Here is a 24019-nt window from a genome sequence, read left to right on the forward strand (position 1 = left end):
TCCAAGATACCCGCGTGATCCTAAATTTTTTTTAGTGAAATTTAAGGAGAGGAGAGTCAAAACTTCTACGTCAGGGGACCTCACCAGAGCGACGAAGGGACTGAGGAGTAAAAAGAATCCTACTCTCCAATATATATAATCCTAAGACTCAAAACATTTTTGTTCTAGACTCAACAACGTCAGCGATTCGATCAAGCAGGGGGCTCCTAAGTCGGGGATGGCTCTGATACCAACTTGTAACACCCACGATGCGGCTATATCTCCCATGTGTCGAGGCACGACTTAGAGGCATAACCGCATTGTGGTTTTGTCGCAAGAAGGGTCATCTTCACACAATCCCATGTAATGAACAAGAATGGGATAAAGAGTTGGCTTACAATCGCCACTTCACACAATACATAAATTAAACATACATCATTCAGAGTACAAACAAGGTCCGACTACGGAACCAAAATAAAAGAAGACAACCCCAAATGCTAGATCCCCACTCGTCCCAACTGGGCTCCACTACTGATCATCCGGAAAAGAAACATAGTAACGACCACATTCCTCGTCGAACTCCCACTTGAGCTCGGTTGCGTCGCCTGCACTGGTATCGTCGGCACCTGCAACTGTTTCGGAAGTATCTGTGAGTCACAAGGACTCAGCAATCTCACACCCGCGAGATCAAGACTATTAAAGCTTAAGGGTAGGAGAAGATAGTGAGGTGGAGCTGCAGCAAGCACTAAGCATATATGGTGGCTAACATACGCAAATAAGAGCGAGAAGAGGAGCAACGGAACGGAACGGTCATCAACTAGTAATGATCAAGAAGTGATCTTGAACTCCTACTTACGTCAAACATAACCCAAAACCGTGTTCACTTCCCGGACTCCGCCGAAAAGAGACCCTCACGGCTACACACGCGGTTGATGCGTTTTAATTAAGTCGAGTGTCAAGTTCTCTACAACCGGATATTAACAAATTCCCATCTGCCACATAACCGCGGGCACGGCTTTCGAAAGATAATACCCTGCAGGGGTGTCCCAACTTAGCCCATTATAAGCTCTCACGGTCAACGAAGGATAAACCTTCTCCCGGGAAGACCCGATCAGTCTCGGAATCCCGGTTTACAAGACATTTCGACAATGGTAAAACAAGACCAGCACAGCCGCCCGATGTGCCGACAAATCCCGATAGGAGCTGCACATATCTCGTTCTCAGGGCAACACCGGATGAGACTGGCTACGAGTAAAAACAGCCCTCAAGTTTCCCCAAGGTGGCCCCGCAGGCAGCGCAGTTCGGACCAACACTCGAAGGAGCACTGGCCCGGGGGGGTTAAAATAAAGATGACCCTTGAGTCTGCAGAACCCAAAGGAAAAGGGGATAGGTGGTAGCAAATGGTAAAACCAAGGTTGGGCCTTGCTCGAGAAGTTTTATTCAAAGCGAACTGTCAAGGGGGTCCCATAAATCACCCAACCGCGTAAGGAACGCAAAATCAAGGAACATAACACCGGTATGACGGAAACTAGGGCGGCAAGAGTGGAACAAAACACCAGGCATAAGGCCGAGCCTTCCACCCTTTACCAAGTATATAGATGCATTAATTAAATAAGAGATATTGTGATATCCCAACATATCCATGTTCCAACATGGAACAAACTTCATCTTCACCTGCAACTAGCAACGCTATAAGAAGGGCTGAGCAAAAGCGGTAACATAGCCAAACAACGGTTTGCTAGGAAAGGTGGGTTAGAGGCTTGACATGCCAATATGGGAGGCATGATATAGCAAGTGGTTGGTAGCGCGGCATAGCAATAGAACGAACAACTAGCAAGCAAAGATAGAAGTGATTTCGAGGGTATGGTCATCTTGCCTGAAATCCCGCTAGGAAGAAGAACGAGTCCATGAAGAAGACAAACGGATGTAGTCGAACGAATCCTCACAACTCCGGAATGAAACCGAAGCTAACGAGAGAAGCAACACGGAAAGAAACAAACAACATAGTAAACAACCACCACATACACATGGCATGATGCACAAACAAGTATGATGCATGTCCGGTTTAATGAGGCATGGCATGGCAAAGTGCAACAAACAACACTACAAATTAAGTGGAGCTCAATATGCAACGAGTTGCATATTGACGAAACACCACATCAATTATTTAGTTCTCTCTCGGTTATGTACCCAACAATATTAAATGTTGATTAACATGGCAAGAGGTGAAGCATAAGTAAACTAACTATTTAGGCAAGTTTAAATGAGGTCGGAACAACAAATAACAATTCCGGAAAATCCCCACATGCATATTTTAGATTTGGTACTGTTCTGCCTACAACCATATTTTATTGTTGTTAAACAGGAAAATAAAGTGCAACATGTTAATCTATGCATTTTTCTAGCCCATTTACATATAAATTTTATTAAATTCCGAGTTACGGTTAATTAGTTATGGAATAAATCATTTTAACATGGCATTCGAGCAAAATTAAACAAACAGCATTTTAAACATTTTAAACATGGATGCAAGCAGCATATTATGAAACTAGATAAAATTCTAAATATTTTTCATATATAGATTAATTAAATCTCATGCATGATTAATTAGTTATTATATGCATGAACTCAAGGGGTTTTCTGTAAAACAGACGTTCCTGGGATAATAGCTAAAATCACAGATCTGAAAAAAAACACATCGGGCTGAAACTGGGCGGACTGGGGCGCTCACCATGGGCCAGGCCCAGTCGGTGGAGAGGCCCCGCAGGCCTAGCACGGCCTTGGCGCTGCTGGGCTGATGCGGGTGAAGGGCGACGCGGTCAACGTAGAAGAAGCAGAGCCCTCGCCGCGGCTGCGATGCAGAGGATGCAGGGAGCGGGACTTGGCGTTGGCGTCTCCCTGCGATGGCCGGCAGCGAGCGGAGCTTGGCAAGGCGGCGACCGAGGCGACGAACTGGAGGAGGTGCTCGGGCGGCTCGGCGGCTTGGCGAGGGGAGAGGTCAACGCGGGCGTGCGTCTCCTCGTTCGATGCAGGGGGCTGGGAGGATGTGTCGCTGCAGCTGAAGTAGAGGCATCACCGCCGGCGGCGGCGGAGATGGCTGGATCCGAGCAAGAGGCGTCGAGGGAACCGATGGCGAGGTGCAGACAAGGTGATGGCGAGGAGAAGGACTCCGGCAAGGACAGGCGCGAGCTCGGGCTACAGATCGACGGGACTTGGGTCTCGGAGCAGCGGGGCGGCGGCCATCCATGGCGTCGGGCAGGGAGGCCCACGGGCGGCGAGGACGGCGAGTGGACAAGGCGCAGGAGAGCAGAGGGCCTGCGAGGCGGCGCAGCGAAGCAGACCCCAGCGCGGGTCTTCAGCGGCAAAAGGCGAGGCCGGAGGGCGGGTCCGTCCAGGAACAGGGCGGAGGCGAGCTGGGCGTCGCGGCGATGAAGACCATGGCGACGGCGTCGAAGCCCTGGTGGTTGTCGGCGGCGGCGCTGGTCTTCGGACGGCGAGGCGAGGAGGAGCATGACACAGGGGCTCGGGTGCTGCTGCTCATCGCCGGCGGGGAGGCACGGCTGGCTGCGCGAGATGGAGGCGCACGGGAGGAGGTGAGGTGCGGCCAGCGGGCGGAGGAGACGGAGCCGAGCGCTCCTGCTCGGGGTCTCGGGCAGATGAACTGCAGGCGCGCGGGGTGGCTGCGGGATGGATGGATCTGGCTGGTGGTTGGCTCGATGGGGAAAACGAGGAAGGTGGAGAAGGTGGCGGCGGCATGGGGATTGATGGATGGGACATCTCCCTAAAATTTAGGGTTTGATCTGATTTGGTTAGGGGCTGCCCACTATATATAGTAGGTGGCTAATATGAGAGGGGATTAGCCCCTAGATTTTTATCGGACGGCTTCGGGTGGTCTAAACAAAGAACGGATGATGTTTAGGATAACTCAGGATTGTTCCGGACCCACTGGTCATGACCGTGCGGTTCGGGGAAGTTTTTGGACAAGGTAGCAAAGAGTGTGGGTTGCGCGGAGAGGTTATGCGGCCACACAAGAGGGAAGCAAAACCCGGTCGATCTGAGAAAGGACACCGAGATGAAGGAGAAGCGGCACTATGAAAGGATGCAAGTTTTTTAGGAAACATGGAATGCAATGCTCATGATGACATGATGAATGCAACAAACAAATAAAACACACGGCGGTCACACAAAACATGGAAGGCGTCTGGAGCGTCGGTCTCGGGGCGTTACAGTGAGGCCGGGGATGGGTGCCCGGGCGAGCGGCGGCGGCGCCGCCGGCGGCGGGGCAGGGAGGCGGGCGGGGGCAGGGTTTGGAGGGAGAGAGAGGTGAGGGCGCGACGCGCGTGCAGGAGTAGCCGGCGCGTGTGCGGGAGTGCACGAGGAGGCGGCGGCTAGGTTATCTCCACAGGGAGCGTCTGCATTTTATACGCCTACGTGTGAAATGACGCAAATGCCCTCGGAGGGGCACCGATTTTACACGTGGTGGCACGAGATCTTTACAGCGGGCGGTAACTATTCATTGCTACAGGAGCTCATCTTCGATCCGACGGCCCAGCTCCTTCCACCTCTCAATCCAACACCCAGAAATCGCATCAAGCAAACCAATCCGACGGTCGAGAGTCCCTAATCGCTGTGAGCTGCCCGTCATCCTTATTTCTCGATGCTAATCCAAAGGCTGCCACAAAAAAGAACGATCCAGAAATATTTCTTAAAAATGATGTATTCCCCAAAAGGAAACATGATTCATAACGAGACAAAGCCCAGATGGCCTGGCCGGCGTGCATATACGGGCCCATAAGGCGCCGCATCGACGACGGCAAATCCTAAACGGTGCTCGCTGCGCCCGTTACAGTACTATGTGCAATCGGGCGCACACCCCCCCTGCTGCGCTGGGCCGTCCCGTTGTCAATTTTTTTTCTTCTGTTTCAAACTGAAGCAACGCAAAAAGGGAGTGTTTGAGGCGGGGTTCGAGCCCAGGTTCTCGACGTTCAAAGAGGAGCGCCCCAACCACTACGACAAGTTTACCAATGTGTCTACACGCTTCCTTTGTTTTATTTATTCTTTATAAAGGTCGCGGAATCCTGGTTTCTATTTTTGGAACGGTTTTTTACTTTACTTTTCTCATTTTGTGTTTCTTTTTTCCTTTACTAAATGCGTGAACTATTTTCAATTCGTGATTATTTTTTAAAATTCGTCATTTTGTTTGGAACGGTTTTGTTCGGTGTTTTTTTCTTTTGTTCACTTGAATGTACTATTTTTCAAAATCGATGAATTTTTTTCCAAATTCGATGAACTTTTTTTTAATTGGATGAACTTTTTTTGAAATCGATGAACTTTTTCCAAATTCGATGAACTTTTTCCAAATTCGATGAACTTTTTTCTAATTTAATGAACTTTTTCCAATATTGATGAACTTTTTTTCAAATTTGATGAACTCTTTTCCAAAATGATGAATTTTTTTCCAAAATCGACGAACGTTTTTCAAATTGGTGAACTATTTTTCAAAATTAATTTTGTGAACTTTTTTAAATCGATGAACTTTTTTGAAAATTGATAAACTATTTTTGTGAATCGGTGAACTTTTTGTTCAAAATCAATGAACCTTTTTCAGATTTTCTGGACTTTTCTAAAAATTGATGAACTTCTTCAGATTTTGTGAAGTTTTTGTAAATGGATGAAATTTATTCTAATTCGTGATTCTTTCTAAAATATATGGACTTTCGAAAAAAAATGAGACTTTTGTCAGAAGAAATCACGTTTTTTCAAAATGTTTGCAAATAATTCAAAATTCTACCTGACTACAGTGTTTTGTTCTTATACAACGTCGCGCTGCAGTATTTCTGAAATGTGTAGTTGCTCGAGTGGTTAGCCAACCAGTAAGTTGAGTCAAGGGCCGCGAGTTCGATTCCTAGGAACGCCAGATTTTCTGAGTTTTTTTTTTTTTTGCGCTACTACTAAATCGAACTGCTGCGTGTTCGTGGGCCTGGCCCATACTAGGAGTCGCGTGGGCGCCAGAAACTCCAACCGACGCTAAAGGCGCCGGTTAGAGCATCTCCAACAGCCGCGCCAAAGCGCGGTAAACCGAGTCTTTTGGATGCGCGGGACGTTTCGGCGCGCTCCAGCGGTGACGGGAAAGTCGCGCGCGCGGGGGAAAAGGCGACAGGTCGCGCGCTTTTTTTTGGCGCACCGTTTCCGGCGCGCCTATAAAATGCGGCGCTCGCCACGCGCCTATTCCACACGCTTCTCTTCCTCTTCCGCGCCATGCCCGCCTTCACCGCTTCCTCGGTTGCTTCCGCTGCCACGCGAGCCACCGCTCCAGCGCCCCGCCACCATGCCGCCGCGCTGCAGAGGAGCGTCGGGCTACCGCGGCATCGCCAGCGCCCCAACGGCGGGTTCTACTCGGAGATACGTTCCGGCCAACTCCGGCTCGGCCTCGGCACCTTCGAGACAGCGCACGAGGCCGCCCGCGCGTACAACGCGGCGGCGTGGCGCCTAGGCAGGCCGCGCCAGCTGATGAACTTCCACGACGTCCACACGCTGCAGCAGGCGCTGGACGTCGCCCCGCCGCCTCGTCTTCGCACGGCACAAGACCGTGCGTATCACGCTGAGCGGCAGAACCGCCTCCTCGTCGCCCATGAGGACGAGCGGGTCATGACGGAGTGGCGCCAGCAACACCCGGAGGATGTCACCTACGAGCAAGCCTACTGGGCAAGGCGCCGCGAGGAGGAGACGCAAAGGCGCCGCGCTGAGCGGTTGGACAGGCGTCGGCGGAAGGCCCTGGCGCTATCCCAGTGCGATGTCGTTGAGAATGGTGGTGAGACGATCTTTGCGTCTGATGATGATCGTTGGGAAGACATGTGGCTCGATACCTCGGATCAGACCAGTGAGGATGGCGACGATGACGACGACGACGACGACTGGGAGTAGGCTGTAGCTGCACTATCTAGTAGTTTTTATCTATGTCCTTGTATTATCTAAATAGTTTTAATCTATCTATGCTATGGGACTATGTAAAATATATATGTATCGTTTTTTCTATCTATGAATTTTATTTTAAAAAATGTACGCACTGTTTAGCGCGCGCTGCATTTTAGCGCGACCGCTGGAGCTACGCGCGCGCGCTCAATTTTAACGCGTCTGCTGGAGCCACCGCTGCCGGCCGCGCCAAACCAGACGAACGACGCGCGGCAAATGCCTTTTTTGCGCGCGGCGCGTTGCGCGGCTGTTGGAGATGCTCTTAGGAGCTCCCATCGACGACCATACAAACCTTCCAGAGTCCACATCACCCATTCTCAACAAAAAAAGAGGGCCGCTGCTAGGCGTAAGTCGGATGATGGACAAGATTTATAAACCGCCTTGGTGACCGTTCGATGGAAGTCAGCGTGTGCGTTCGATCTGTGACAGCTGGAGCACACTTCCCTCAACAACGCTACCCCCATCATCTTCTCCATTGCTGCTCCATGGCAGTAGCGAGCAAGGTAGAGCTACTCCTCCATTGAAGCTCCATGGAAGCACCGAGCGGCATGGCAAAGCTCCAATGCAACACCTATGGGCACCTGGCGGAGCTCCATTGCAGCACAGCGCGGCACACGATGGTCCCGGCGATGCTCCAATACAACACCGGTAGCCCGGTGATGTTTCATCGCAGCACCAATGGCCTCCAGCGATGCTCCAATACAACATCGGCCGCCTGACGACTCTCCATAGCAACCCTGGCAGCCCCCGACGACTCTCCATAGCAACACCAGCGTGTTGCGTTGCAGCTCCTGCGCCGGTGCACAACACCACGCCCCCATGGCATTGCAGCTCCGTCGCTCACCGTCGTGATGCATTGTAGCTCCGCCAACGGCGCGCAACACCATGGCTGTTGCGCTGCATCTCCGCCGCCGACGCGCAGCACCATGGCCGTTGCACTGCAGTTTCTCCATCGACCACCTGCGCTGCAGCTCCGTCGTCCCTCCCTGTGCAGCGGCACGCTCGCTCAATTGTAGCCCCACCGCCCACCGACGAGGCAGCCCGCGTCCCCGGCTCACAGCCCCGAACCCGCCTCAACAGATTTGTAGTGCCGGTGGCCGGGAACGGGAAGCAGCCGTGCTTCATCCCCTTGCATCGTTGGTGACCGGTGGTGTATCGATGTTGCGTCGTCGGTGGAGGTATTGGGGGATGCGAGAGAGACGGAGTAGCTGTTGGGAAGATAAGGTGGAGAGAGCTCCGGTAGTCCCGGCCTCCGGTGCTCGCCGTCCTTATGCTAGAGAGGGAGCCGAGAGGAAGAGGGGTGGGGATGACAGCAGTGACAGAGGTAGGATCGAGAGACGGAGGAGACGAAAGAAAAAAAAAGCGGCTGTTGAGGAGATAAGGCTGTGCGGGAGGTGGGTGGGTCCGATTGGACGCGTGGAGGGCAATCAGTCGGTTGGAAGGAATACTTTTCCAAAAAGAGTCCATATCTTCCATGATTTTCTTAGGGAATATCTCCCATGATTAACAACCCTGAAAAGAAATATATCCGTGATTAATAAAGCGAATCCTTGGTCAAGGAATTAATAAGGCCAATTAATAACCCTGAAAAGAAATCTATCCGTGATTAATAGTGCGAATCCTTCGTCAAGGAAACCCGTCGACGTCACTCCATGCAGGTGGGTCCGCGGCTTATTAAAATAGCCCTTTCAGCCAGTGAGCCCCGTCAAACGGCCCCACACCTCGGTCGTCGTCGTCGTCGCGTCGCCGAAGACCCGAAGTCAGACTCAGACGACCCGACCGTCTCGTCACCGTATCCAATGGCTCCCTTGCTCCAGCGCGCCCTCCTCGCCGCCCTGCTGCTCGCCAGCACGGCCTCCTCATCCTTCGTCACCGCCAGCCGCGACGACGGCGGCGGGCGCTTCGACCCCACCCGCGCCGTCCACGTCTCATGGCGCCCCAGGTGACCGACCGACGCCGACCACCCTCCTCCGCCGCCCGCTAGCACCACAGTCTCGTCGGCATACATAACGTCCGTGCTTACGTCTGTGCCGCAGGGCGTTCCTGTACAAGGGGTTCCTGTCGGAGGCGGAATGCGATCACCTCGTCGCGCTGGTGAGTTAACCATCTCTCTCTCTCGGCGCCCGGCGCACCGTACGTAGACATTCCATCACTTGCAATACATGCGTGATCTGCGTGTGAGTGGTGTGGCAGGCGGAGGAGGGTGGCCTGCAGAAGTCGATGGTGGTGGACCGGCTGACGGGGAAGAGCGTGATGAGCCAGGTGCGCACTAGCTCCGGAACGTTCCTCCCCAAGAAGCAGGTGCGCGTCGCCTTCCCGCCACAAATCCGGGTTCTTTTTCCGACGGGTTTGCCTCACCATCTGCCCGATCTATCCGCCTGTTTGATTTGATCTACTCCAGGACCGAGTTGTGGCGACGATAGAGGAGAGGATCGCCGCCTGGACCATGCTGCCACAGGGTATGCTATGCTATGCTCTCCCCGGTGCACTGAACTCGACGCACGCTGCATTTCAATTTTGATTCAAACTGCAATGTTGGGCAGAGAACGGCGAGAGCATCCAGGTGCTCCGGTACGAGAGCGGCCAGAAGTACGAGCCGCACGTCGACTTCATCCGGCACACAGCCAAAGGCTACCATTCCCGCGGGGGGCACCGCGTCGCCACCGTGCTCATGTACCTGTCCGACGTCAAGATGGGCGGCGAGACCGTCTTCCCCAACTCCGACGTATTAATCGCAGATCTGTTTCCTAGCTGCATGCATATCTCATTCTTCCCAACCTACGACCTCGAAATTAATTTGTTTGGCCACAGGCCGAGACGTTGCAGCCTAAAGACGACACATGGTCAGAGTGTGCACGACGTGGGTACGCAGGTAGTAAGCGTGGACACTTGGTCATGCAGATAGTCTTACTATCTTTTGATGTGACGCACTACACTGCACTTTGGAGTACTGATTTCTTTTGCGTGGCAGTGAAACCTGTGAAGGGCGACGCGGTGCTGTTCTTCAGCCTGCACCCAAACGGGACGACGGACCCGGACAGCCTGCACGGGAGCTGCCCCGTGATCGAGGGGGAGAAGTGGTCGGCGACCAAGTGGATCCACGTCCGATCCTTCGACAGCCGCCCTCGCGTGCCAGTCACCGGATGCGGGGACGAGAACGATCTCTGCCCTCGGTGGGCCGCCAATGGGGAGTGCGCCAGGAACCCTCGCTACATGGTCGGAACCGCCGGCAACCCCGGCTTCTGCCGGAAGAGCTGCAACGCGTGCACCAGTTCATTGTAGAGTTGTAATCGCAGGTGGTTAATCGAAATAAAATATCTGTTTATCAATGATTTGCCATGTACAAATATATCATCAAATCATTGTCCGGACAAGGCAAATAGGCAATCACGTTCACGTGCCCTTGTTCGGCCGGACGACGCCGTCGTTGCCGGCGAGCGCGAGGTACTTGTCCTTCCTGGTGAAGCCGGTGCACTCGAAGGAGAGCGCCGAGGCGATGAGCCTCTGCACGTGGTTCGCCACCTCGTGGCTCGACCTCCCGCCGCCGCCGCAGGTGTGCTCCGCCGGCAGCCTGTCGAGGAACGTCACCGTGTACTGCGGCCGCGGGTTCATGAAGAGGTAGAAGGGGTCCATCCCCTTCCAGCCCCTGGCCGTGGTGCCGTGGAACATGCTCATCCGGCACTCCGTCGCCACGGGCACGATGTCGTCGCTGAGCTCCGCGAAGAGCGACGAGAAGCGCAGCAGGAAGGGCTCCCGGCACGTGGTCCCCTCGGGGCAGACGGCGAGGTCGCCCCCGGCGAGCAGGCGCCTGATGGCGGCGGCGTCGGTGGCGCGGTCGCGGGTGAGGCGGACGGTGCGGATCGGCGAGAGGAACTCGGAGAGGCGGGAGAGCGAGTAGGTGACGACGGACACGGGACGGCCGAGCGCCACGGAGATGAAGACCGGGTCCAGGAGCGTGCGGTGGGAGCAGGCGAAGAGCGCGCCCGTGCGGCCCTCGGCATGCTTCGGGCGCGGCGGGGGCGCGCCCCGCACCACCACGCGCACGCCCAGCGCACGGTACACGTGGTACTGCCACGGCATCGGGACGAGCGACCCCGCGGCGACCCGGACGCACGCGAGCAGGAAGCCGATGGGGTACCACGCCACGGCGAGCAGCGCGGCCAGCGGCGTCGGGCGCTGGACGAGGCGGCCGTCGTGGAAGACCACCGGCTTCCGCAGCTTGTCCGCGCCCACGGCGTCCACCGGCTCCCGCGGCACGAGGTACGCCTCCTGCAGTCCATAACCAAAGTTACAAGTAGTAACCATGATCAGACCTTTGGTTACTGGTAAGCAGTTTAACCAGATGAACAAGAAATGGTTAGTTTGCACAAGAAGAACAGTATACTACAATAAAAGCATGCAAAAATGGCAGAATCAATGCCTCAACGCCATGGGACGTGGTTACCATATTGGTCCAAGCAACTACTCATCGTACGGGGAAACGGCTGTTGGGTTGCTCTACCTAAATTGGCATGCATCATGAATGCATGCACAAAAGAGCTGATGATGAGCGAGAGATGAATGCACGATATGTTTAGTACTCCTATAAGCTGACCCTCAGCCATCCTGCATGATATTCATGCATGCCTAGATGCATAAGCAACATGGTATGACACGAACGATCAGCTCAGGTTGACTAGAACGCCGACGGCCAACTTTTTCGCGACGGGCAGCGTACGTCGAAACTCTGGGTAACATCAGGGATTTACCCAGTGCTTAAAGAATCAAGTAAGTAACCTTGCAAATGCTCATGAAGGCGTAGTCGGACCTCCGGTCGCCGAGCCCGACCTCCGGCGCGTCTCCGTCGCCGACCATCTCCCTCAGCGCCTCCGCCTTCCTCTCGCCGACGAGCACGCCCCGGCGCGAGTCCACCAGCCCCGTGGCGCGCCCGCGCCACGTCGCGAGCTCCGTGCCGGCGACGGCGTCGGCGCCGAGGTGGTCCCGCAGGAACGGCTCAGCCATCACCCTGGGCGTGGCGGTCACCACCCACCTCCGCCCGCACGCCGCGAACACGCGCCACGCGTCCGGGTGCACGTCGTCCGCGTAGAACCTGGGCAGCACGGCGCGCGCCGCGGACTCGATGTCCGCCACGCGCGCGCCCGCGGTCGCCGCGAACACCAGCACCCGCACGCCGGCCGACTCGGACACCGCGTGGTACAGCAACCCGGCGAGCGGCGCCAGGAGCAGGAGGAGCGCGAGGCGCGGCACGCCGCCGGTCTCAAAGGCCACGAGCGCGTAGTAGGGGAAGGCGCTCCGCGACCGGAGCAGCGTACCGTCCAGGTCCGACACCACGGTGTGGTCGCCGCGGCGCGACGCGTCGCACTTGCGCACCGCCGGGAACGGCTCCTCAATGGCCACCACCATTGCACTAGCTAGCTTGAACGCGAAGGCTAACCCGTTTGTGTTGAGCCGGCTGCGTGTGGTCGTGTGGTCTGCGCCTCTGTGGTTTGGTTTGTGCGCAAGTGTGCGCAAGGATTTATAGAGCGCGGCGACGCGTGACAGACGGGCGGTTTGTGGATAGTAGGAGAAAGGACAAAACAAGGGTTGACTGATTAATTGGGCGGTAAAATTGTGGACGAACCCACATTGTAATCCGCGTTTCTTCGTCTGTCCTTCTCTATTGCATGTTAAGAAAATGCCATTCAACACACACACACACACACACACACACAAAAATCAGGTCTGAACAATTGATTTTTTTTTCAAGAGTTTCATTGACAACTGAAATGCAATTCGAATTTCAGGTTCACATGAACCCAATAATCAAATCCTTTATTCAAAGTTTCATTGATAACTGATTTTTTTCAAGAGTTCCTGGAATGTCATTTGACCACGAAATTTTGCATTTTTTTTGGACCATCTCCAAATCTTTTCACTGAACTGTCATGATTTTTTGCATGCACCCAGTAGTGCGGATTTTTTTTTTGCCATTGGTTATGAATTTACAGTTCACGTGCGGGAGCAGCTGAGCCTGGGCTCCGGATCGCAAAGGAGTACAATACAATTTACTTGTTGTACAAAAGTGCATGATAGTGAGCATAAATAAATTAACATTTCACCTAATTCACATGTATGTGTCTCTACTCATACTTTGTATGCTACTCCCTTCATTTCTAAATATTTGTCTTTCTAGAGATTTCAACAACTGACTACATACGGAGCAAAATGGGTGAATCTACACTCTAAAATATGTCTATATACATCTGTATATGGTAGTCTATTTGAAATCTCTAGAAAGACAAATATTTAGGAACGAATGGAGTAGATTTTTTCTTCACAACATTTTTGAAACTTCAGAGATTTGATTATTGGGTTCCTGTGAACCTGAAATTAGAATTGCATTTCTCAACCTTGTTTTTCGTTCTTCACGCCAAATAGACAGGACAATGAAAATATATCATGCAAGAGGTAAAGATTATCCTTTAGTGGCACCTATCTCATGTGAATGCAAAAATTACATGATGATCAAAACTAACATTCTTTTTTAATCGAATGACAACATTATGTACAAAAGATAAATTGTCTTCTCCTACGATAGAATTCTAGCCTACGTCCTGCTTTGGCCTTGCCGACGGTGGCGGCAACATATAATATAGTCGTTCCCATCTATGTCGTCTGCACAAACTTCTATATGTGTTATGTGCCACCCATTCAGTCACCATCAACAATGGTTTGGCTTGCCCGGTTGCTCATTTCCCGATGCACTACCTTGGTTTTCCCCTCTCAATCCGTAAGCCCGCTACTTCTGCCCTTCAACCCCTCTTCGACAGGCTAGATGAAAAACTTCAAGGCATGTGCTGGACCGTGGTCCACCTCGCTCGCCACGGTATTCCGCACCCACGTCGCCGTGTCTTTTGTGACAAGGAAACCGAGGCCATGCCTCACCTCCTGGGCGGCCGCTCCTTCGCTCGCCAGGTTTGGCATGAGGTTCTCCCTTGGGGTCGCGCCGCGACCACCATTCCCCGCCCGGACGACGAGTTCCTTGCTTGGTGGACCTCCACCTCATCTACGACACTGGCGAGCATGCACAAAGGGGTCTCTACCCTCGTCATCCTAACCTCGAGAAAGCACCAAAAATGATGTTTCTTCAAGTGAGAGAACCTTTCCGTCACTCACCTCGTGCTGATCATCGAAGACGAAGGCCGTTACTGGGCCAAGGCCGTCGCCAAAGGATTGGCACATCTTCAGTCAACGACATTGATTTCGGTTTTCTCAGGGGAGCACACCCCATTCTAGCTAAGTGCTCTACTGCTCATGCTTTTTCCATTCGGTTGTGTACATGCTTGCAGGACTCTACCATATCCCCTCCATTTGTTTGAACTAAACTCTTTCTATTAATGAAATAAAGTCGTCTTCGATGGACTGTCTGATGGTGGTGGCAGTGTCTACCTGAGGAATAAGTCTTCCTCAAGCCTTTTCATCTCGACTTGTTGTTTGTGGCAATGTCGATCGTTCGTTTTGGATAGTGAGGGTAGGGTTTTTTGCACTGTCCGTCAATGTGACGACGATGGCATCTTCCCTTCGTTGTTGTAACTTTTGACGTCGGCGTAAGGCCTCTGGGGTTTATTGACGGTTGGGATCTTGGATTTGTGGCTCTTTCAGTTGTGACAAAATCCTCGTTAGGGGGTCCGTTAGGGCCTTGGCCTTGATAAGAAGTGTTAGTCTGGCTCCAATATTGGAGCGGCTTGTGGCGGCGTGCCATCGATCTGTTCGAGAGGAAGAAGTCTCGAACCTATGGACTTCAATGTAATTCTCGGCTGCCCATGAATTTCAATCTAATTTCATTTTTTAATGGCTGTACCCAGTTGTACCCAGAAAGGAAAAGGACAATGTACTCAGTTGAGCCCTCGTGTCCTCCGATCATCGCACGACCGCATCTGTCACTTATTAATGTCCATTAAGAGAGGAATATATGCCACTGTTGCCTGTAAATGCAAATCAAGCACACTGTGCCGTACACGTTCCATACGTGGAGCATTACGTGCTGTACGTACACCAGTATGGCCGGACACTGTTGCTTGGTCATAGCGTGCACAGACAGCATAGCGTGGCATTTGTAAGCACAGCTGCCCCTGAGGTCGATCGAGGGGATCACTCCTCTCCCTTCTGGTCTGATCCGTTGGGCAGTTGGTTTATCCACGCTAGCTACTCTGTCACTTGGCACGGGACACGGCAGTGATGACGGGCGCCTTTACAACCACGCGTCGCCCTCGCCTTACTCCCGCGGGGAGTGACTCACTTGTGTCAGCGTTGGGGCGGGTAGACGAGGTTGTCACAAAAAGGCATGTGTCCGTCAACCCAAGCAGGTCTACCACTCGCTCGCACGAAGATGATGCTCGTAGTGACTGAATGAATGCGTGAGACCGAAATCGGATTGGAACCACGGTGGTTTCATTGCGGCGGTTAGGCATATCTCTCTGATCTGTTCATGTCATGCGGCCTGCAAAAAAAAAAAAAACGTAGTACCACTTGTGATAGCTATGGTCTATGGTGTACTGAAGGCGTCCAAGAGTCCTTACAATTCGGATCACTATGCCACCGCTAGCTTGTAGCTACAGTCTCTGCAGATTATTCGTCTTGAGTCTGAACCACTCGATCGATGCACACGATATCGACCCTGAGACTGTAGAGAGACCCGTCCGCATTGTACTTGCCTCTCTGCCGGCCGGCCGGCCGAGTAATCGTTCGGCACGCGTATGCAAGTCCCGTGCGGCGTGCGCTGGAGCATATGACTGTTCCATGGCGGCGGCCCGCCCCGCTACGGCGCTACGGCATGGGTCGCCACCACGCGCGGCCGGCTCGCCGATGCTCCGTGATCCCCGGTGAGGCGATCGCGGGTAGGTACGGGGTTGTTCTCCCCCGATTAATTGGCGCGGCCGAATCCTCGCGGGTTGTTCTCCGCCACGCATGGACGGACGACCATGGTAGCAGGGGGAAGGACTGGAGGAGGCTAATCGCTTTCGATAAAAGCTGGGTCGCGTTTCGGCTGCCGTTTTCGTTTTTTCACCGACAAGTAAATGCAGGGGTCGGGGGTGGTGGTGGTCGGCTCCGGTGCTGGTACCCGTCGGGATTCTTTCGGTTCCCGTAGGCCGTATGGGCCAACCGTTGACATCGACGAGGAAAATGGACGGGCCGTGCGTGACACACGTTGCTTCTTCCTATACAACAACACCAAGAGCATCTACAGGGCTCCCAAAAGGCCAAAACCCCGCGGAGGGACGGCCTGATCTCGGACCGGTCAAAAAACCCAACCCAGACTGACGCCTTATACCTATTCCATTCGTCCACGTTGACCATCATCCCTCGTATCTAACCAAATAAGGGGCGGATATGAGAGGCCTGAGCGCGTCTGCCATGTCGAATCCGGCCCACGTCGTGCCCACGCCGACCCTACATATATTCGTCCCCATCCGCTCCCCGAACCAACCCTAACCACTCAACTTCGCTCAGGGTCCCCAAGCTCTTTTTCGTTGATCTTCGGTCTTCTCAAGTATGGCGGCCAGCGGATCCGAATCATCGGTTACCCGATTTGTGGACCGGGACCTCATCCCATGCGGGCCCAAGGAGAAGATGGCCGTCCGCATCGGGCCGCTCCCTGGAGGAGACCGCCCGACAGCGGTCAGACTCGATCCGGCGGGATCCATTGCGCCCGCCCAAATGGCGCTTGGATCCGGCGCTAGGCGTGTCGCTGCTGCCTCACAGGAGGCCATGCGGCCTGTCTGGCACCCCAACATTGTGGCAGAGGTGCAACACCTTTGTTTTTTTTGAAAATGTGCAACACCTTTGTTGGCGCGTCGAGGCGGAGGTAAATGCCCACACTTATGGCCCGTGCTGGACGAATGCTAATATGGCGCGGCGTGCCCGCCATGCGAGCTAGAGGGCGCGGGAGGCCACAGAAGCCCTCGAGGCAGTGGCCGGCGAGGCGGAGTCGCACGCCACGGCGCCGCTACGGATGACCGGCAAACCCTAGCGTCGCAACCACGCCGTGGTAGACGTGCCGGGCACCGACCACGACAAATCTGTCATGGGTCTCTCATCGATCGGCGACGTGGATGCCATGGGCTCCGACAAGGAAGAGTAGGGCATGGGAGAGGCGGCGTCTCGAGTCCGTGAGCCGGTCGTGTCCCATGTCCTCCTCTAACTCGCCAGCGAGCACACCTTCGCTCCTGGGGGCTTAGCCGGCTGCCGGACATGGATACGGTCGTGGCGCCGTCGATGATTTAGATTACGTTGCATGTAATTATATGGAATTGACGATTTGTAATTGACTGTTTTTTTAAATAATACCTTTTTTATTAAATTTCAAAAATATTACGCCATAATTTTATTTTTTAAAAATAATACTTAGTCGGCCTACTGTTGGCCGATTGTATCCGGTCATCCTACTTGTGGCTGATTGGCCCCCAGTCGGCCCACTGCTGGCCGATTGGCACTCAGTCTACGTACTTCCTCTAGGCTGACAGGTGCATGCACCCATTTATCTGTTGAATAGGTATTTGAAAAATGTTGAAAAAGTATTTGAAAAAATATTGATCATGCATATAAAAATGTTAATCAAGCATTTGAAAAGTGTTGAACAAATATTTGAAAACTGTCGAATAGGTATTTAAAAAATGTGGAAGAAGTATTTTAAAAAATGTTGATCATGTATATAAAAATGTTAATCAAGCATTTGTAAAAAACTTTGGACAAGTATTTGAAAAAATGTTGAACAAGTATTTAAAAAAATATTGATCATGTATATAAAAATGTTGAACAAGTATTTGTAAAAATGTTGATCATGTATATAAAAATGTTGAACAAGTATTTGAAAAAATGTTGAACAAGTATATAAAAAATGTTACAGAAGTATTTAGAAAAATTTGAACAAAAATTTGAAAAAATGTTTAACATGTGCATAAGAATGTGGAATGAAAAACAAATCAAAGAGGAAAAAATAATTTTGAACAAGTATTTGAAAAAGTTGATCATGTATATAAGAATGTAGAATGAGAAACAAAAAAAGAATATATAGAAGGAAAAGAAGAAACAAAATAATTAAATAATTCGGAGAAGAAAGAAAGAATGAAAAAAAAATCGGAGAATAAAAAAATAATCTCGAAAAAAAGAAAAAATGGAGAAGACCGGCTCAGTCACCTCAAATACTTGTTCAAAATTCTTTTTTCCTCTCCGATTTGTTTTTCATTCTACATTCTTATACACATGGTAAACATTTTTTCAAATACTTGTTCAATTTTTTTAAATACTTGTTCAACATTTTTTCAAATACTTATTCAACATTTTTATATACATGATCAACATTTTTACAAAACACTTGTTCAACATTTTTATATACATGATCAATATTTTTTTAAATACTTGTTCAACATTTTTTTTCAAATACTTGTTCATTATTTTGCAAATGCTTGATTAACATTTTTTTAAATACTTCTTCAACATTTTTTAAATACCTATTCAACAGTTTTTAAATATCTGTTCAACATTTTTCAAATACTTGTTCAATATTTTTTTCAAATGCTTCATTAAGATTTTTATATGCGTGATCAATATTTTTTCAAATACTTCTTCAACATTTTTCAAATACCTATTCAACAGATAAATAGGTGCATGCACCTGTCGGCCTAGAGGAAGCAGACTGGGTGCCAATCGGCCAGCAGTGGGCCGACTGGATTCAATCGGCCGGCAGTGGGCCGACTGGGGGCCACCAATAGGACGACTGGATCCAATCGGCTAGCAATAGGCCGACTGAGTATTATTTAAATATATATATAATTATATATATATATATATATATATATAATTACGGCGTAATATTTCTGAAATTTAATAAAAATGTATTATTAAAAAAATAGCTTGTGATTAAGATATCCGGTTGTGGAATAAGAAATTTGGGGTGTATTGGATTGTCCGCCTTAGTCACAAGCTAGTGGCAGCAGACCACGACCTTGCACGCAGTGACGGCTCGTGGTATTGTCTTGGGGAGTGGCCATGCCCAGATTTACTTCCAACATTCACCTGTGCTTGAGGCGTGTGATCGCCGAAGCGTTTCCAATGTAAATTTTTGGTGGTATTGTCCGCTCTTGCCAGTTTGTGCTACGACCAGAATCACACGGATATTTCCTGGCTCCACATATGGCTCTTGGCGTCTCGACTGCCTGCTAGTGTGTGTTCACGGTTTTCAGTTTGTCTGGTTATGATGTTTGGACACTTGTGTGCGCTTACATCATCTTCGTTGGCTCAGCGCCTACTCAGTGTGGATCATCGTTGCACTTTTTTTTCAACAATCCGCTTTGGCACAGCTTCGGCCATGCACGGTTTTCAGTTTGCGTGCTTGTGATATTAGGTAGTGCGTGCTTGCATCATCTTCGTTGGCTCAGCCTACTCAGCGTGGATCATCGTTGCAATTTTTCTTTCAACAATCCGCTTAGGCACAGCTTCGGCCTTCTATGATTTGCTCTTTGCCGGCTTATTATTTTCTATGTGTACGTTGATGTTAGTTGTGTGCATCTTAATCGTGTAGATAACAAATGTGTATTCATTGATGTGTTTGTATCTCGTTGATGTTTCATTTTGAATCAATAAAATCCATCATTTCTCAGAAGAGAAGAGAAGATAAATTTTACGATGAATCTTTAAACAGGCAGCTTTCATTTCAGTACGAAGTATGATAAGATGACAAAACAAGCATACGGAAACAACCACGATAGATAATTCAAGGGAGCCCATAATTCAAGCACCGGGAGAAAGCCGCCATCACAAGTTTTGTTACATGCATATGTAGCTAGATCGTGATCAGCATCATTGCAGGGAGCCTAAATTTTGTTTTTTTAGAAAAGGAGGATGACCCCAGCCTCTGCATCTGGGAGATGCATGCGGTCATTTTATTGATTATTCTCGAGGACCTTACAAAGTAAAACAACAATATGTCTGAATCCGCCATCTTGGCAACATCTGCTGCTACTCCTATCCAAATGATGAAGGGGTGCAAGCTGAGCCACATCCCCAGACCTTTCATCTAAGCCTAACATCTAAAGCCGGAGGCCCCGACCGAGCCATCTGCCGGGTCTGGGGCTCAAACCGGTCCGACGCACTCACATGTGTCGTCGCCGCCATCTTCCACTGGTCCATCTTCAAAGCAGATTGAGATGACAACCTTGGTAGGTCCTCCGCCATCGACGCCACCACGACGCCAAACGACGACCTCCACCTACGCGAGCCTTGGCAGGTCCTCAGCCATTGACACCACCACGACGTCAGACGACGACCTTCACCTACACGAGTCCATCTCCAAGCAACGGACGCAAATTCATGCTAGGATGGGCCGCACCACCGCCGTCGCCCACCACCCACAAGCGCCACCCAACCCCAAGGTTCCCAAAGCAACGCCTTCATGAAGGGAACGGCGCCGTGAGCGCCGCCGCCGCCCAACAAAGTTAGGGCTTTCGCCCGGGAGACTAGGGGAAGGGGAAGTGAAGAGATCAGTCCATACCGACGCCTCCAAGGAGGGGAACGGCGCCCTCAGGCGTCGCCTTTGGCGCGGCCGGTCATGGCCGGCCAGGGATTTCGCCCGAACTAGATCCCCGCCACCAGCAGCGCCTCCTGTACAGAACCGGCGACCAAGAGGAAGCGCGGCCCGACTAGGCTGGCCCGCACACCGAACATGGGAGGAGGGGAGGCGCCAGATCGCGCGCACCGACCGGCGCAGAAGCCGCCGCCGGCCGCCAACGACCACCGGATCCCGCCGCCCGCGCGGCCGGGACGCCAGATCCACCGCCCGCACGGCTGCTAGCCGGCCATGCCTTGCCAATGGAGTCGCCGCTCCAGATCCGGGTTCCCCACGTAGAAGGCAGGGCAACCGAGGCCCCGCTGCCACCATCCTTGGCGCCCCGGGCTTGCCCGGCGGCTGCCTCAGGCGGCGGCGAGGAAGGGAAGAGGGGGGGGGGGGTAGGAGGAGGGGCGGCTAGGGTTGGGAGGAGGAAGGGCGGGGGTGAGGAGGAGGGGCGGCTAGGGTTGGGGTGAGGAGGAGGGCCTAAATGGTACTGGATGAAACAACAGCGCATCTCCAACTCTTTTAACTTGCTGTTCTGAGTTATGATGGTGTTGTCCCAAATGACAGTACTGAAAACTAGGCAAAAGATCCATAAGAAATAGGCAGGTGTAGAAGTGCACAACATTTAAAACTTCGTTTGTGGCTAGAGCAAAGATTAGTTCTTTGTAAGTCATTAGCTAGCTAGAAAAACAAAATATGGTGCCTTGGACAGGTAGACGAACTTCAAACGGTATGGTTCCTATGAAACAAACAGAGTAGGAGGGAGGGGAAGGGAGGAAGAGAGATTTGCACATACCAGCTGCTTGCTCATGAGCCAAAGGATAAATTATTCATTGGCAAAAAAGAAGTCGTAATTGGAAAGATGGATTCCAAGATGAGGTTGGCTTAGATGCATGTTTACAGCACTCCTCAAGGCAGACACGGCGCTTGCCTGTTCGGATCGCAGAGCATCGGCGCAACCAATTTGTGCAGACAATTGTTTGAGTGCTAACAAGTGGTCAATGCCGGCGGGCGCGGCCCCATTCTGCTTCCATCCGTGGACATTGAACTTGAGCTGGAGCTCCCAGAGCTTGGGCATTGCACCAGCCAGGAAGGTCAGGCATGAAGGGCTCCTTAACCGGAGATGGAAGCGCTTTAGAGCAGGGAATGCTCCTCCCCCATATATGGCAATCATTTCACTAGTGGCTTTGCAGATTACCAAATCGAGGTGAGTGAGGACGGGCAACTCCGCAAGGATACCAACACTATCATTTAGTAGCACATCAATGTGGCATCGTAGCTCATCAAGGTTACGGAGTTCTCCCATCCATGCAGGCACCTTGGAAAACGGACAGTGCCGTGACAACAAAAGTCTCTCGAGGCAATACGGGGTGGGGGGAGGAGACAGTGGCATCAAGCCATCCATGCAACCCTTGATATCCACACTCAGCTCCTCGAGGCTACAAAGTCTTCCCAAAGAAGAGCATAGAGCAGCCATTTGCACCCCCTCGACATTCAGAGAACAGTGACGCCATGGGATAAATAGATACCTGTTGACGCTTAAAAATGGCATGATCGCAAAGAGTGATTTGAGTCTATAATGAGATGAGGTTAAAATTATGAGTTTGTGTCACTATTTGATGGCCCTCTTCAAGATGATCGAAATAAATATGAAGATAGACCAAAACGGAGCTCAAGTGCAAAAGATATGACAATTTCGGAGATACCCGTGTTGACATCAGATTAGAAAATAGCACGAAACCTAATTAAGATGGCATCATATGAAAAAGTCTTCAACAGCAAAGTTCTTCGCCTCGTCAAAACGGACGATTTTGATATAAAAATCGTCTTAATCCGAGGTCGTATGCAAAAGTTACAACAAAAACTGTGCGCTGCAGCACTGCATGGCCGGATCATCCGAACCGGGGTCCAGATCATCCGGCCGGGGGCCGAAAAATTGACCAAAATAACAGAAGCTAAAAGTTGAAGCCGGATGATCTGGGTCAAGTCCCGGATAATCCGTTTAAAGGCCGGACAATCCGGGAAATCGTCCGGACGTCCGGACAAGTTTTTCTGCTGCAGACTTTAGAAAACGGACAGGAACACCCTCAAGATGGCCTCAGATTGAAAAGTGTTCAACATTAAAGTTGTGCGTCTCGTCGAGACGGTTGATTTCGATATAAAATTCGTTCAAATCTGAGGTCGTATGTGGATTCTAGAGCCAAAACAGTGAGCTGCTGTCATAAAACTAGGCTAGGCCGGATCATCCGGGCCGGAGGTCGTGAGAAGTCCGAATTTGGCTAGATTTTGATGATTTGGACGACAAGACAAGACCTTTTCTTGTACGGGAAGTCCATCCACCTCTTATATAAACAAGAGGTCACGGCCGATTGAACAACAACGCACAATCGAACAATCATCTACCACTTTTACCTTTACTTTTATCTCTCCCCCTGTCCTTCTTCTTCCTCGTTCTTCGTTCGTTCTTCTTCATTGCAGGGCGGCGAACCTCGAGGCCCTAGGGGCGATCAGGTCGACCTAGGGCGGCCCATAGCCGCCGCGCGTCCAGACGGGGTCCCTCCCGGGCACGTGGGCTTTCGGGTCTACAAAAGCAGCCGCCGGATTGCTTGCGTATCGCACTTCCGGACGGGTCTCCTTCAACGTGAGCTGCGGTGCATCACCCCCGGCGTCGAGGGTACACGGTGACGTGTTCGTGTGCGAACACACTTTTTGGCGACTCCGCTGGGGACGAAGCTTTGAACGGTCTCTAGCCCGTTCTTGCTACGAAGAGATCGTCATCAAGTTGCTGCAATCTACAAAGGTAATATGAATACCCAATCCCCCTTTGTACATGCAAATAATCCATATGTTGTTGCTGGATCACCTAATGAGCATAATGTATTGGCTAGCCCTAGTTTTATCAATCATGCATCTAATTATGTGCAAGGGCCGATGCAAAACAATCTTCATGCTTCAAATCCTTATGATTTTAGCAACGTACAACATATGTATCCAAACTCTCATGCATCGGCATCCCCACAAATCCATATGCCGATGAACAACATGATGGGTTTGGTTAATCAATTTGAAACACCTCATGTTAAAATTTTCAATAACATACAAGAAAGTGTTTCACCTTTTTATTCATCGGCAACTAATTTGCAATATGTGAATCGAACCTTGCCGATGGATGGGAGAATCAGCCAACTACTAGCTATTCGGCCAGTTACTCTCAATCATCATATGCTACACCTCATGTTAGTAATTTTTCAGCACCGTATGCAACTGCAGATGTTCATAATTCGGCCACGCATCTTCATGGTCATAGCTGAATAAGTGAAAATTTTACAGGAATACATGTGCCGTCATCAGATATAGTAGCATATAATGCATACTCTACGCAATTCAAGAATTTCGGCAACACTCATGAATCATTACCGAAAGAATCTGAAAGTATTGCGGAGCAATCCCTTCCAGAAGCGGTTGTGGCTGCATTAAAAA

At 51.2% G+C, this 24019-nt stretch overlaps 2 protein-coding genes across 2 annotated transcripts; one reads left to right on the forward strand and one right to left on the reverse strand.

Annotated features, from left to right (window-relative positions):
* The first annotated feature begins 8643 nt into the window (after positions 1-8643).
* Positions 8644-10345, forward strand: LOC123098543 (probable prolyl 4-hydroxylase 6). The gene is made up of 7 exons (XM_044520573.1): positions 8644-8893; positions 8988-9045; positions 9145-9252; positions 9353-9410; positions 9495-9676; positions 9763-9823; positions 9923-10345. Exons 1-7 carry the CDS (start codon positions 8751-8753, stop codon positions 10231-10233), a joined length of 921 nt encoding a protein of 306 aa, XP_044376508.1. The 5' UTR covers positions 8644-8750; the 3' UTR covers positions 10234-10345.
* LOC123098542 (glycerol-3-phosphate acyltransferase RAM2-like) lies at positions 10251-12423 on the reverse strand. Its single transcript, XM_044520572.1, has 2 exons — positions 11728-12423; positions 10251-11220 (listed from the first exon to the last, which is right to left on the reverse strand). Exons 1-2 carry the CDS (start codon positions 12352-12354, stop codon positions 10345-10347), a joined length of 1503 nt encoding a protein of 500 aa, XP_044376507.1. The 5' UTR covers positions 12355-12423; the 3' UTR covers positions 10251-10344.
* Positions 12424-24019: the final 11596 nt, after the last annotated feature.

The sequence above is a fragment of the Triticum aestivum genome, chromosome 4D (assembly GCF_018294505.1).
Source record: "Triticum aestivum cultivar Chinese Spring chromosome 4D, IWGSC CS RefSeq v2.1, whole genome shotgun sequence".
Lineage (NCBI taxonomy): Eukaryota > Viridiplantae > Streptophyta > Magnoliopsida > Poales > Poaceae > Triticum > Triticum aestivum.

Excerpts from the sequence above, each read along its gene's own strand:
- LOC123098543 (XM_044520573.1), top strand. The coding sequence starts at position 8,751 with ATGGCTCCCTTGCTCCAGCGCGCCCTCCTCGCCGCCCTGCTGCTCGCC. Across the intron at positions 8,894-8,987 it reads CACGTCTCATGGCGCCCCAG|GGCGTTCCTGTACAAGGGGT; the intron begins GTGACCGACCGA and ends TCTGTGCCGCAG. Across the intron at positions 9,411-9,494 it reads CTGGACCATGCTGCCACAGG|AGAACGGCGAGAGCATCCAG; the intron begins GTATGCTATGCT and ends AATGTTGGGCAG.
- LOC123098542 (XM_044520572.1), bottom strand. The coding sequence starts at position 12,354 with ATGGTGGTGGCCATTGAGGAGCCGTTCCCGGCGGTGCGCAAGTGCGAC. Across the intron at positions 11,221-11,727 it reads CCTTCATGAGCATTTGCAAG|GAGGCGTACCTCGTGCCGCG; the intron begins GTTACTTACTTG and ends TATGGACTGCAG.